The sequence below is a fragment of the Nicotiana attenuata genome, chromosome 6 (assembly GCF_001879085.1).
Source record: "Nicotiana attenuata strain UT chromosome 6, NIATTr2, whole genome shotgun sequence".
NCBI classification, from domain to species: Eukaryota; Viridiplantae; Streptophyta; class Magnoliopsida; order Solanales; family Solanaceae; genus Nicotiana; species Nicotiana attenuata.
In genome coordinates, this window is record NC_031994.1 from 91,193,626 (window position 1) to 91,207,253 (window position 13,628).

A 13,628-nucleotide genomic window follows, 5' to 3' on the forward strand; every position below is an offset into this window, starting at 1 on the left:
TCAACGACGGACCTCGTATCGGCAACAAAAATCAACAGAGTTCCAGACCTCAAACAAACACCGTGATTTTTGAACCCAAAGCCGAAATCAAATGAAGAAAAAACAGAAGCTCTTTATATATGTACACCTATATTTTTCAGTTTCTTTTTTGCGTTTTTTTTTTTGGTTTCGTTCTTCTTTATATCCTGTATTTGTGTGTGTGCGCGCGCGTTGCTGAGCAGTGACGGACGAAGAAGAAGAAGCGACGATGGGTGGGTGAGGCTCTGGTTGGATTTCCGGCATGGTGATGGTCGTTTGCTTGGTGAAGCAGTGGCGTTAGGGTGGAGCTTCTTTCATGGCTGTTGCAGCTGAAGCTCCATTAGAGCTCTATGGTTCAGTTGTGCTTTTCACAGTTGAAGAAGATGAGGACGATGACAGTCAGGAGGGAGGGGTCGTTTCTCTGAGTTATACAACCATCTCCTCTTCAGAAGAGAGAAACGATGGGGGTCTCCATTTTTGAACTGTTGCAGCTCTCTTTTTCCGGCGAGATCGACGATGAAAGAGGAAGAACGATGGGGGTCATTTGGAGAAGACGACACAGGGGGTGGGGTCTTGGATTTTCAGAATTGCGGCTGATGGGTCTCTACAGGCGTTTGTATTTTTTCTCCACCTTATCTGTGTGCATGTGTTTTTATATTGGGGTTTTGACGCAGTTACCCATAAAAATAAAATTATTTATCTTTGTCTATCCATTTATTTTTTCTACCCATAAACTAATTATATTTCCTCCCTATAGTAGGTTTTGTGGGGAATTTTTTCTTTATTCTCCAATTCTTTTTTATTTCTATGCTTCTTTTCTTTTCTTTTTTCTTTTCTTTTTTCTTTTCTCCTTTTTTATTTTTTCTCATTTTCTTCTTATTTTTTCTTTTTTCCTTTTCTAATTTCATTTAAATTCACTTTTTTTATATATTCTTTTTCTCTTCATAATCTAATTTCATTTACTGTTTTCACTATTTTTTATTATTCTTTTTTTTTATATATTACTAAAGAAAAATCAAATTGTGTACCAATTAAATGTAGCTAATACAACCAAAAAAATATTAACTAACATATGATACCAGTATAGTATATAGATATACCAACAAGGTATACAATTGTATGCAAATAGTTAAAAAAATTTAATTCAATTATTAAACTAAAATAATATCAGTTGTCAATAAAAAAAATTTAAAATTCTAAAATGATCTATTTTAAGAGTATACCGTTACATTATATAGCATACTATAATTTTATTTTATTTTGCATTTTCAATTTGTCCATCACGCTGGGTAAAAGCTTAAAACAAATTAAAAGGGAAAAGGCAAGTGAATTTACGGGTAATAAGTATACTATTATGGTATATTGTATACTATTACAGCATATTGTTACAATATCTTGCATATTATTACAGTATACCATAATAATATATTGTATACTATAATAGTATATTGTTGCAGTACAACTATATACTCCTATAGTATATTAGTATACTGTAGCGGTTTGTAAACTATAATAGCATACTGTTGTAGTATAGCTATATACTCCTACAGCATATTGTATACCGTAGCGGTATATTATAGTTTTGTTCTTCTTCGATTTTCAACTGAAAATTTTGATCTCAATCACCTCAAATCAGCTCCAAATGCTATCAAATTTCAGTATGAACTTCCAGAAGGTACTATAAGCAATATTTAACAGCACCCACTTTGAATCAAACAAGAAATCTTCAAAAATAAAATTGAGCTTCAAGCCCAACAATGGTGGATATTCTTAGTAATCCCAAAATGGGAGGATTCTCAAAGGATGATATTAGCATGGGACCATGCAAATCAATTGGTGTTAGCTAAAAAAAGTCAATTAATGTGTCTCTGCGTCTGGGGTTGAGTCAAAAACCCATGTAGAGTTTTTTTCCCAGAAAGTCGATAAAGAGGATGATTGCCTCTAACTATTCTGTTGTTGACTTAGTAGCATCTGGTTCTTCAGGGTCGCTGATTATATGTGGATTCTTGGAGTCTTCCTATTTCGTTTTATTTAGTTTTTCATCAATTGAGGGGTTTAGATTGCAGATGAACCTTATTGCTTTGATATTATTCATCGCTTCTATCTTTGGCAAAGCAGCGACTGGAATTAGCGGGTAAATAGTTTGGGTCCCATGGGTAGGAGTAGTAAATAGTTTGGGCCTGGGCATTAAAGGGTAAATAGTTTGAAATTAATGGGTATAAAGTAAAATTTTCTCTTTTATATATAGAGAATAGGGAAATATTCCCAGCCCACTTTTGTCCTCATTCCCCTCTCTAATTTTCTTTTTTCGTTTATTTTTTGGTTCCCTTTCCCCATGTGCTAAGAAAACGTGAGTGAGAATAAAATGGGGTGCATGTGAATTTGTTAGGGAGTGGATAATAGAGAATCATTGCCACATGGCCCAACGTGATTGGCTCTTTTTTTATTTTTTTTTCTTTCTTTATTTTTGGTTAATAAAATAAAATACTACTCCTACTTTATTAATATAGAAAGATAAAAAAAATGTTAACTACTCAAAATTCTATTATTAAAATTCTTAACTTGAAAAGGATAGAGTAGACCCGTTAAAAATATATTTTTGGAACCTTTTTCTTTCTTTCGAGAACAAGAACACAATTACTATGTAAAATTGTGACTATTTTTTGTATTTTCTAGATTATATACAGATAAAAAAAATAAGATCCTACTTTTGCATATTTTTATTTAAATTTATGAAAGATACGTGAACTACAATATTTTTTGTAATTTTCATTTTTGTGATAAAATAAAGTAAAATGGTCAAAACTAGCTAAAATATCGATATTAGCCCTAAATTAAATATTTATATGCTGAAATATGAAAAATCTTGAGGAGGGTCAAAAATCACATGTCTACAATACATGTTTTAGTATATCACTGAGAAACATATTTGAGGATACATATATTTGGTACACAAATGCTTCAATCGAATTTTTGCTACTGATTATCCCATGAATATACACATAGAAATTAAAAAATATTCCAAGAGTAGAGCAAAAATTCCAGATTTGCAAATTAAAAAATAGAGAAGTAAAACGTGATAGTATATCACTGAGAAACATATTTGAGGATACATATGTGTGGTGCACAGATGCTTCAATCGGGTTTTTTTCTACTGATTATCCCATGAATCCGCACACATTCAAATTTAAAAACAGAGTTAGCAAAACGAATTATAAGACAATAACAAAGTTTTAATACATTTTCATCTTGTAGAACCAATTCAGTCGAGAAAATACCGTCTGAATTGTAACGATCTGGTACCGCCCGCAGACAAACAACCCGAACTTTCAACTCCTTCTTGATTATATGATTGTGAGTAGCCATATTTTGCAGGAACTATAAGTTTTCTTGAATTTTTGATAGCTGTAGTAAAGATTTGAATTTAAGAATCAACTATCAGTTGGGAGAAATAGAAGTTAACCATCTGTCTGGAGCAGTTCCATATGGTTTCGTGAGTTTCAGTCGTAAGTAAGTTTTAATTGTACGGTTGAGCGATTTCGTGAATGTCCACTATCCTTAGTGGCATAGGAAATTTAGGGAAAGTGGGGTTCTAATTGTGTAGTTTTTAAATAATAATGTAAATCAATTTTCTTTTTTAAAGGTAAAGGGTAAACAATGTATGTTTTAAAATCAGTTAATTTTCTTATAAAAAAATCTGATATTTTGAATTAAATAAAGCTCTTTTTTAAAAATAAAATTTGGTCTTTATGGTTCAAAGTTAAGAGTAAAAAACGTATGTTTCAAATGTTCAATTTTTAATTTTTAAATAATAATCTAAATCAAATTAATTTTTTAAAGTTAAAGATTAAAAAACGTATGTTTTAAAATCAATTAATTTTATATAAATAAAGAATATTTGATTTTCTTAAAATAAAGAAATCTGAAATTATGAAGTAGTTTTTTTTTTCAAATAATTTTATTGCTCCTATTTTTTTGGAGGATTGTCCTAAAATGTCATGTGGCATATTCCGATGATGTCACTTGGCAAAATGAGAATGCTTTTTCTTCTCTTTTTAATTATAGATAGATTTTTTTGGGCTTAATACATAGTTTACCACCCAACCTTTGGCCCAAATCCCCCTTACATACTTTCTGTGGACGATAATAACCTTACACAAGAAACCTTTCTAAAGTGTATCTAGTACCGACCTCCTTTGACCAGATCCTGTTAATAAGACATCCGTGTATGTTACGCGTTTGACTTTACTTAATTTTAACCCATTACCTTATAATAACTAACCCGACCCTACCCGACCCTAACTGACCCTACCCGACCCACAAGGTAAAAAACGTTAAAGCCAAACTTACCCAAGTCAGTACTCAAAAGCCGATACATCTAGAAGGAGCTACTGTAAAGGCGATTCCGGCGACCATCTCAAGCTACGCTTTCATCGTGGATTTCCGGTGGATTTATGCGGTTAATAGGTTAGTAATTTTCTTCTCCTTGCATTACCCGTTTATTTTAGTAATGGGTGGATTGAACCTAGGGTTTTTTTGAAATTTCTTCTATTTTGCTTAGGGTTATCGGACTTTTTAAAAGGGGAATCTTTTGTCATTGTCGGTATCACTATCAAGTTGTCGTCTTGTTTCCTTTACAGATAGCTTTTTTTATAAAAAAAGATTTGTCTTGTGTTTGCAAACCGTGTGTAAAGTTAGGATTTAACTGATTATTGTAATAGCATTGCTTTGAACAATGTGATATGCTCTTGTCTTTGTTTCCACTTTTATATTTCATCTGTAGTTCTTTATTTCAATTGTTGCATGTGGGAAGTCCATTTATTTGTCCCTTATTTGTTTGCAGATAATGTCTTTTAAAATCATTACCCTCAGGTGGTACCATGATGGGGTATTAGTTCCTGGTAACTTTGCTCGTTATGTGTGTGGTAGTCAAACATTGACTTTAGATGTAGATGTGGATTTACTGTCTCTTATTGAACTGATGAACTACACTAGGATCTATGACTTTCAAAATGTGGCTGAGTTGTATATTTGTCCAATGGATATGACAGATAAATTGGTAAATATTCTCACAGATAATGATATTTTAGACATTTGTAATGAATTGGAAGATGGGGATACCTTAGATATTTATGTGACTCATGCTGCCCCTTTATGTGTTGTTGACATAAATGAGGCTAGTAAAGGGGTTGGTGGGTCTAATAGTGGAGCTTTTAAGAGCACAACAGTCTTAGAAGAAGAGGAAGATAGTGAATCTGAATCTGAATCTGCCCCTGCTCATGAACCTACCCCTTCCCCTTCCCCTTCCCCTTCTCCTGAACCTGCTCCTGCCTCTTCACCTTCAAGAAAACAAGAGAGTGGAGTAGATAGTGAATCAGACTTTGATAATAGTGAAGGTGAGGATGACAATGAGAATGATTCAGACTTTGACAATAGTGATAGTGATGAGAGTGATGGAGTAGATTTACATGTTCCTGATGATTTGGATTATGGATCTGATGTTCATGAAGAATTTGTAGAGTGTAGGGATGAACTGAGGAAGTATAGGAGGAAAAGGAGTGAAAGGCCAAAAGATAGAGGTGATATTAACCTAGGTGATGCAAGAGTTGATATTGGTTTTGATGAATTAAAAACTGGTAGGAAGCAAGATAGGTACACAGGCTTAGTAGGGACAGATGAGCCTTACTTTGGGTCTTCAGATGCTGAAAGTTTTCCTTCAGATGCTGGAGATGACATGTTCAAATTGTGGTGGATATGGACACAATAAGAGGAGCTGCTCTAAGAAAGCAAGGCCTGCAGATTCTACTCCAGCAAATGCTTCATATATACAAAGATGTGGAGGAAAAGGAAGAGGCAGAGCAAGAGGAACAGGAACTGTTGGCAGAGCTTCAACTCCAACTACTTCTGCCCCTGCTGCTGCTGGTAGAGGAAGAGGAACTGCTGCAAGTATAGGAAGAGGAACTGGTAGTGGTAGGGGAAGTTCTGGGTTTGGACTATTTCAATCAAGCAGTGGGTTCACAAGTTTTTCTGTAAGTAGTTCAAAGTTAATTTTATATCTTGTTTGCTTTAAGAACTTTACTGAATATTTTCTGTTTTTGGCAGTCTGGTGGAGGTAAGCCAAGAGTGGTCTCTCATGGTGGTGAAAAGAGGTCCTCGGCAGATATTTTGGAGTGTGCATACAAGCCAAGAAGTGGTGTAAAATGGAATGGTAGACCAGCCATTACTAGAAGACAACTTGAAAGAACTGCTGCAACTCGTTCCAGAACTGCCGCATCTCAATCCAATTTAAGTCAAGCAAGTTCATCATCCCAGCCATCCAAGAACAACCACTGAATTCTGTTATTGTCACTGTTAATTTATTTTGAAACTGCTGTAATTTCCCTTTGGAACTATAATTTATTTTGGAACTGCTGTTAGGTTAATTTGGAACTGCTATTTAGGTTTGTTGTTAGTGTTGTTATTTTGTTAAGGCAGCCTGCTATTATTTTGGTATGCTGTAAAACTGGGCAGCGTATATTTTTGTTAAGGCAGGCTGCTGCTATTAGGTGACTGTAATGAACACCTTTACTCTATGATGAAATATATTTTTAGTGTTGTTTGATAATTTCTGGGCAGATGTGTCTTTAGTGTTTTATGAATGCTGTTATTTTGGTATGTTGTTAAGCATTTGTGCTGTCATTTTTGTATGTTGTTATTTCTAGAAAATTTCAGCATTTGAGCTGTATATCAGCCACTATTTGACTGTGTTTCAGTGTTTTATCAGTCATAATTTGAGGTGTGTTTTAACTGCACTATTAGCTCACACAGCAACAAAGTCAAACGAAACAACATTAACAATTGCCAAAAAAAATCATTCAACTCACACAACAACAAACTCAAACAAAACAACATTAACAATTGCCAAAAGATTTCATTCATTTCTAACAAAGGGATACAAAATCTACCAAGAAACTTCATTCATTTTCTTACATTATATAACAATCTTTAGAACTACCTAACACAATCAATTTCAACACAATTGCAATTAAAATCAGCACACACAATCTCCTCCAATTTCTTTGGTTTCTATTTTCCTTCAACAATGCATCAAATGCCCTCTTCTTCTTCAGCAGCCCCAAAATCACCATTTTCAAGTGCTCTGGAGTTGGGGGTCAAACCACATAAAGAAATTACATGCCGATCGACTGTCCCTCTAAAAAATTGAAGAGAAAAAATTATTACGGAATATAAAATCGATTAGAAAAGTACAATTGATATTTACCTCATAAAATGGACATCCGTAAAATCGACGACCCGGATTATCAACACTCCATGACTGTATCACCACAGCTTCTTCACCACAATAGCAAAATTTTCTCAGATTATGCATTTTCCCAAACCTTAAAATTGAGCCCTAGAAATTTAACCCTTATGTCAAAAAAGAGAAGGAAGAAATAGAAGAAGATTGTAATATTGGCTTCGAGCTTCAAGAAGAGGAATAAATTTTGGCTTCAAGAAGATAAAATTTTCTTCAATTTAGAGCTTTCAAGGAGGAAGAAGAAGATGAAAATCGGGTCCTAGTATAGATAGAAATGGGTTAAGGCCCTTTTAATCTTTTAAAAAGGGTCGTTGGAATGTGTTTTTGACTGTTTATTAAAGACAGAAATTGTCTTGAAATACTATCCACGCGCTTGGTCCAGTTTGTATTACACACGCTTAGACCTGGTCAAAGGAGGTGTGTACTAGACACACTTTAGAAAGGTTGCGTGTGTAAGGTTATTATGGTCCACAGAAAGTTTGTAAGCGGGATTTGGGCCATAGGTCGGGTGGCAACTTATGTAATTTCCCATTTTTTTGCCACCAACATCTCTAGCACGACTCCACCATAGCCACGGCCTTTGACACCAAATTTCATCGCCACCGGTCCATCACTGCCAAACCACCTAAACTCCAAAGCCTCTCCATTGTTGAGAATCTTACTCCAGTGTAGTAATATTCCAGTCTAAGTTTAATCACAATTTTGAACTCTAACATTATGGGGTCAACCATAGACTATTACTGTCTATCTCGATTTTGAGATTTAGGCAATATATTTGGAGTTGTAATTTCATTTGAGATGGCATTTATTGTCTAAAACTGTTTGCTGCCTGAGAATTAATTTGAGGAGAAAATTTTGACCTCCATTGAAGTAGCTTCGAGCTTGAATTAAAAAAAAAACCTGAGAACTTTGACTAAAAATCAATTGGGTGTTATAGATTCTTGTTGGAAACATTTTTTAAAATCTGAATCTAATGTTTGAGTGCATTTTAAGATGGTTCTAATTGGGTTTTGGTTCAAATTTTTCGGAGCCTTTATTGCGAGAAAGACGACCTAGCTTCCTTGAATTCGTACCTATCTTTTGAATTTAATCACTGGTTTATGTTTGAATTTACGAATATGTTTATTTCAATTGGTTGTTGTTTGCTCAGATTAGTAATTGTGTGTGCTTCTACTTGTTATTTGGAGAAGACGAGGAAGGGGTTCAGCGAGGAACTGCAGTAGCTAAGGAATTTGGCCGGTGAGGAGTTGGGGATGATGGTAGGTAAGGGGGTGCAGCGAAGGGGTTGTGGGTAGGGGTGTTCAAAACCAATCCGAAATCGAAAACCGAACCGAACCGAAGCTTAATGGCTTACTGGTAACGGCTTAACGGACGAAGAACGTATTAAAATTTTTTTATTAACGGCTTATCGGTTTGGGGGCGAATTATTCAATTTTCTTAACGGCTATTCCGTTAACCCGTTAAGAATATATATATAAAATTTATTTTTATTTATATATATCAAAAATATAAAAAAAAAACCTTGAATAAGTCATGTTCTTAATAATGCATATAAAATGGTAACGAGGAGAATATTAAATTTAAAACACCAGGTCAAACCATTATATGTTTCTTTAACATTGCAAAGCTACAGTCTACTACGTACTATGTTTCTGCTATCAGACATCTCGCTTTATAAAATTAAAGTCAACCATCATTTTGTAACTATTCTATCCAGATCGCGTGCTCATGCATGATTCGCCGTAGTGTATATGTAAATGATAACTTACAAGAATCTCGCATGCACCAAAAAATAATTAAGAAGAAATATTAAAGCCGAATTAGGGGAGGTACTATATTCTATTACAAGGTTGAAGTGGTGGTTGGTCACTTTTCCCTCTTGCTCCCAAGCAATTAGGACGGCAGCGAGCAGGAGATGAATGGGTGTTAGCATTTGGTAGGGGGAGAGACGAATGATAATTAGTACTTATTTTCAGTTTTATAAATCTAGAATCATTGATAATTTTGTTAGGCCAATAAACCGCACGATAACCGTCTGATAAGAGCTAAACCGATACCAATCCGCCTGATACCTTATCGGGTGGCTAGCAAATTAATACATTTAAAAGCCGATAATCGATAAGCCAAACCTTTAAGAGTAAATAACCACCCAATCCGCCTGATAAGCAACCCTAGTTGTGGGGGCCTTTTTTTGTTTTCTCTCTCTTCAAATTTGATTTTTTTGTCTTGCTGACATGTTATTTTCCTATTGGTCTTGTTTGTCAAGTAGATAGCAAGTGATATTCACGCTCCAAACACGAAGTAGAATTATTAAATTTGTGTTTAATAGGTACACTTTTATTGAAATTGAAGTGTGCAATAGGTATTCAGCTTAGTTGAGGTCTCAAAATGGAAACTGGAGCCAACTTTAAGGACCCGTTTGGCCATGAGTTTTGCCAAAATAAATTTGAGATTTATTTTCAAAACTCATGTTTGGCCATAAATTTTGTTCACATTTTGGCAAAATCCCAAATCCCAAACCCCAAATCCCAAAATCACCCCAATTGCTGATTTTGGGCCAAAATCCCAAAACTTGGGGATTATATATATGTTTTTCCAAAATAAAGTTGGGAAAAATGTTTTGAAAACGTATGTCCAAACACATTTTTATCTTCAAACCAAACTTCACCCAAATCAAATTTTTCAAAACAAATTTGGGATCTATGACCAAACGCTAGCTAAGGAGCCACCTAGGTATTTGACCCTTAAATTTCCACCCCAAAAACATTTTTATTCTGTATTTACAACTTTACTTTATATATATATATATNATATATATATATATATATATATATATATATATATATATATATATATATATATATATATATATATATATATATATATATATATATAACATGATAAAAGTAGAACAAAATTAAAAAATAATCTATCTACTGCACTTCTAATTTTAAACTTATTCTAATCCAAAATCACTCAGTATGCAATGTTTTAATTTTTTTTTACAAATTTTAACAACCTACTTAATTTAAAGAAAATAAATTGAAAACATATGCAAGAAAACACCTGGATTTTGGGTGTAACAATTTTAAATAATTATCTGGTGATAAATATTTTTCTTCTAAATATTTCAAAATCAAAATGACTTGGGCCGAATGTGGTAAAATCGGGCCTTATTAAAACTCACTAGCCCAAAACCATATCGGCCCATCTTTAATTTACGCGCGATCTTCTTATTCAGCTAAACTTCCCCATTTTCAAATTAACTGCGAACACGGTTCTCCGGCGAAGTCGACGTAAGTTCCCTTCTTTTTCTCTCTCTTTACCTTCAGCTAGATTTTTCTTTCAATTCCTTCAGCTAGATTTCCTCTTCAGTACTCCTCTAGAGATTAAAAACCCTAGTCCATTTTTAAAAATGATTTGATTTTGCTTGTTATTGAAGAAGTGCATTGGCAAAATTATGGAATTTAACTTAATTGTTACATTCTGAATCTAAAACTTTGAGCTGACAGCAATTTCTATTTTCTTCAGCCTTGGAATGTACTGCTATTTCCATTTTGTGCAGTTCCGATTAAGAGTAGTCCTATTCTGCTTCTTAGGCGGTCAGACTTGCAATTTCTGTTATGTTTGTAACGATTTTGCCCATATTTCTGTCTCTACATTGATCCGTAGCTTGTTCTGATGAAAGTGTTAATTATTTTATGACACTGATACATAATTTGGTGTTTTCTATTTTTAGTTTCAAGCTAAATTCAGAGCTAAACTCCGAATGTTTCTACAATATCTGATATAATTGTGTTTGTTTGTTTCATTGGCATATTAACTAGTTTGCATAACTTATCAAATATATATCATTTTTCTAGTTGGATGTCATTGATATAACTTGGAAGAAATGATCTCCTGTGACTATTTACAATTTGAATAGAAGAAAATGATCTAACAAAGATCTACTGTGTTATATTATACTGATCTCCAGTGAAGATGGCCATACAGCTAATTCAACATTTGTAGTGGGCCATACAACTGACCTCCCACTATAATTTGTGAATTTCTTTATTTTTTTCCCCTTTTAGGAGAGGAGTTAGTAACTAAATATTCAATTTTCTTAGTCAAGTATCGGCATATATCAAATAAATGCACAAGCATGTGAGATATATCACAAATTAGGTTTCACATAGTTATCTTATTTGTTCTCTTGTTTATTGACAACTTTTTATACGTGTCATATTTGTCCAGTTTCTGCAATTACAGATCCAGAATGGAAATAGAAGTTCCTGATCTCACGAATAAGCGCATGAAACCTTCTGTATGCCCTCTATCCACCTTAAGTTTTTTGAATACTATGATATTTTGCCTCACAGATGGTAATGTGCTACTAGGTGGCAGATAGTGAAACAACAGAAAATGATATTGAACTAGCGAAGGATGCCGAAGAAGAAAATGCATTGATCCCTGCCCCTATGGCTTCTGAACAGATGGAGGCGGAGATTGCCAATATTCTTGAAAAGATGAACCATTTTACTCAGCAGGTATATCAGCATATGTACTAACTGTTATACCTCATATTGCTTGAAGTGGTAATATGTCAGAATATACGAAGAAGTGGTTGAAAGCCTTGCCTAATTCCGTGTATGATGGGATTTTAATGTTGTTAAAACAGCGTTGAGCATTTACTTTTGCAAACGTGCCTGTGAAAATATTGATTTGCTATAGTTCCACATGTCTATATAGTTGACATCCTAATTGCTATCAATTTGAGAAGGTATCTGAACTGCTGGAATCGGGGAAGTCCATGCTTAAGGAACTGGGTAATGAATTTGAAGAACGATTGATTCAGTAAGTGAAAGTTAAGCAAGTAGTTTGACATGAATTGCCCTGTTTGCTGAACCTTATTGTTTGCAGAATACACAAGGAACAGATAGAAAAGTGGCAAGAAGAGATTAAGGAACTGCGCTTGCTTGACACAGCAAATGAGGATGCTGATGCTCTGTTGCTAAATGCGAAATATCTACTTCAGAATGTACATGGTGAATCCTGAGCTTATGCCGTAGTTGAATGTAACTTTTCAAGAGGTAAGTTGTCCATAGTTTGCTGGGTAATTGTCATTTTCTGCATTCATAGTGTACCTAAGTTCTCAGGAAATAGTAACTAAAATGTTTTCCATGTTCTGCAGGAGCATAAGAGTACCTTAAAGGAACTTCTTTGATGAAAAGCTGCTTACTTAGTTTACCATGTGATAAAAATACAACCTAAAGAACTTGGTGCTGGTTCATCATGATGCTGGATATAATAAATGCATAGCATCAGGTACAGCTTTTAGTTCTCTACTTCAAAATTTAAAAGTAAAATTGCAGTTTGTCTGGGGAACTTTTTGATGCAATATACAATTGAAATACTTTTTTCCCACCAATCTGATGTCTTATGCCATATATGCGGCCACATAAGTTGTTTAAAGCAGGCTGGATATTCTATACTCCAGTAATATTCTTTCCTCTCTCCACGTATTTCTAGAACTAGAATTGCTGAACGAAAATGAAATGTTGCCATTGTTCTATCGTGACTTTGATGTTAAAGAACAGGTTTTCAAGAAATGAATGCAAAACTTTTAAATTGATTAATCATATGTTTCAGTGTTTAACTGGTCCAGCAGAGGGCCATTAGTGAATAAGGTCAAATGTGAATATACGATACCAAAAGGTAACAATGAAGGTATTTTTGTTGGCAACTTCTAATGAGGGACAAAGTTAAGCGTGAATAAGCAATATTGTAGCTTTTTCCCTTTCCTTTCTTGTCCAAAGAAGAATAAAAAATCAGAAAGAAAGAAAAGAAAAAACTTCAGGCAACAAGTAAGATTGTGGCTGTCACCTGAAGTATCTGCGTACCAAGAATGGTAATCACACAACTTGTCCATGATAAATTTCTTAAAAAAATATTTTGAGCTTCTGAAGTTATGTTGATGCATAGAATACTTTGTTTTTGCAATTCTGTGGTGTTTTCAGCTGTTAAAATGATTTCATCTTCTTAATTACTTAGAGATGCAAAAGAAGTGATTTTTTCGGGTGAAAACACACACACAAAAAAAGGAAAGTTAAAACTCAGTAGGAAATAAACAGAGTTTTTCTCTGCTTTCAGCCAGAGTCTAAAATTGTCAGCTTGAACTTCCACTAATTCGAACCACACCGTTTAATCTCCACAAAACTTTTAGAAAAAGGGGATGGACGAACCAAACTGACAGTCCAAATTAAAGAGGAAGCGAAGCAGTGAAAAGAAACTTCCATAAAAGATAAAACTAGAGGATCATGACCATCAAAAT

General features: G+C 34.1%; 1 protein-coding gene across 1 annotated transcript; it reads left to right on the top strand.

The window, feature by feature from the left end:
- Positions 10,574-12,788, top strand: LOC109228377. Its single transcript, XM_019393517.1, has 6 exons — positions 10,574-10,611; positions 11,552-11,621; positions 11,695-11,844; positions 12,078-12,151; positions 12,218-12,387; positions 12,489-12,788. The coding sequence occupies exons 2-5, from the start codon at positions 11,574-11,576 to the stop codon at positions 12,351-12,353; spliced, it is 408 nt and encodes a 135-aa protein (XP_019249062.1). The 5' UTR covers positions 10,574-10,611; positions 11,552-11,573; the 3' UTR covers positions 12,354-12,387; positions 12,489-12,788.

Coding starts and splice junctions, on each gene's coding strand:
- LOC109228377 (XM_019393517.1), top strand. CDS start 11,574: ATGGAAATAGAAGTTCCTGATCTCACGAATAAGCGCATGAAACCTTCT. Junction 11,845..12,077: donor TGAACCATTTTACTCAGCAG/GTATATCAGCAT, acceptor CAATTTGAGAAG/GTATCTGAACTGCTGGAATC. Junction 12,152..12,217: donor TTTGAAGAACGATTGATTCA/GTAAGTGAAAGT, acceptor TATTGTTTGCAG/AATACACAAGGAACAGATAG.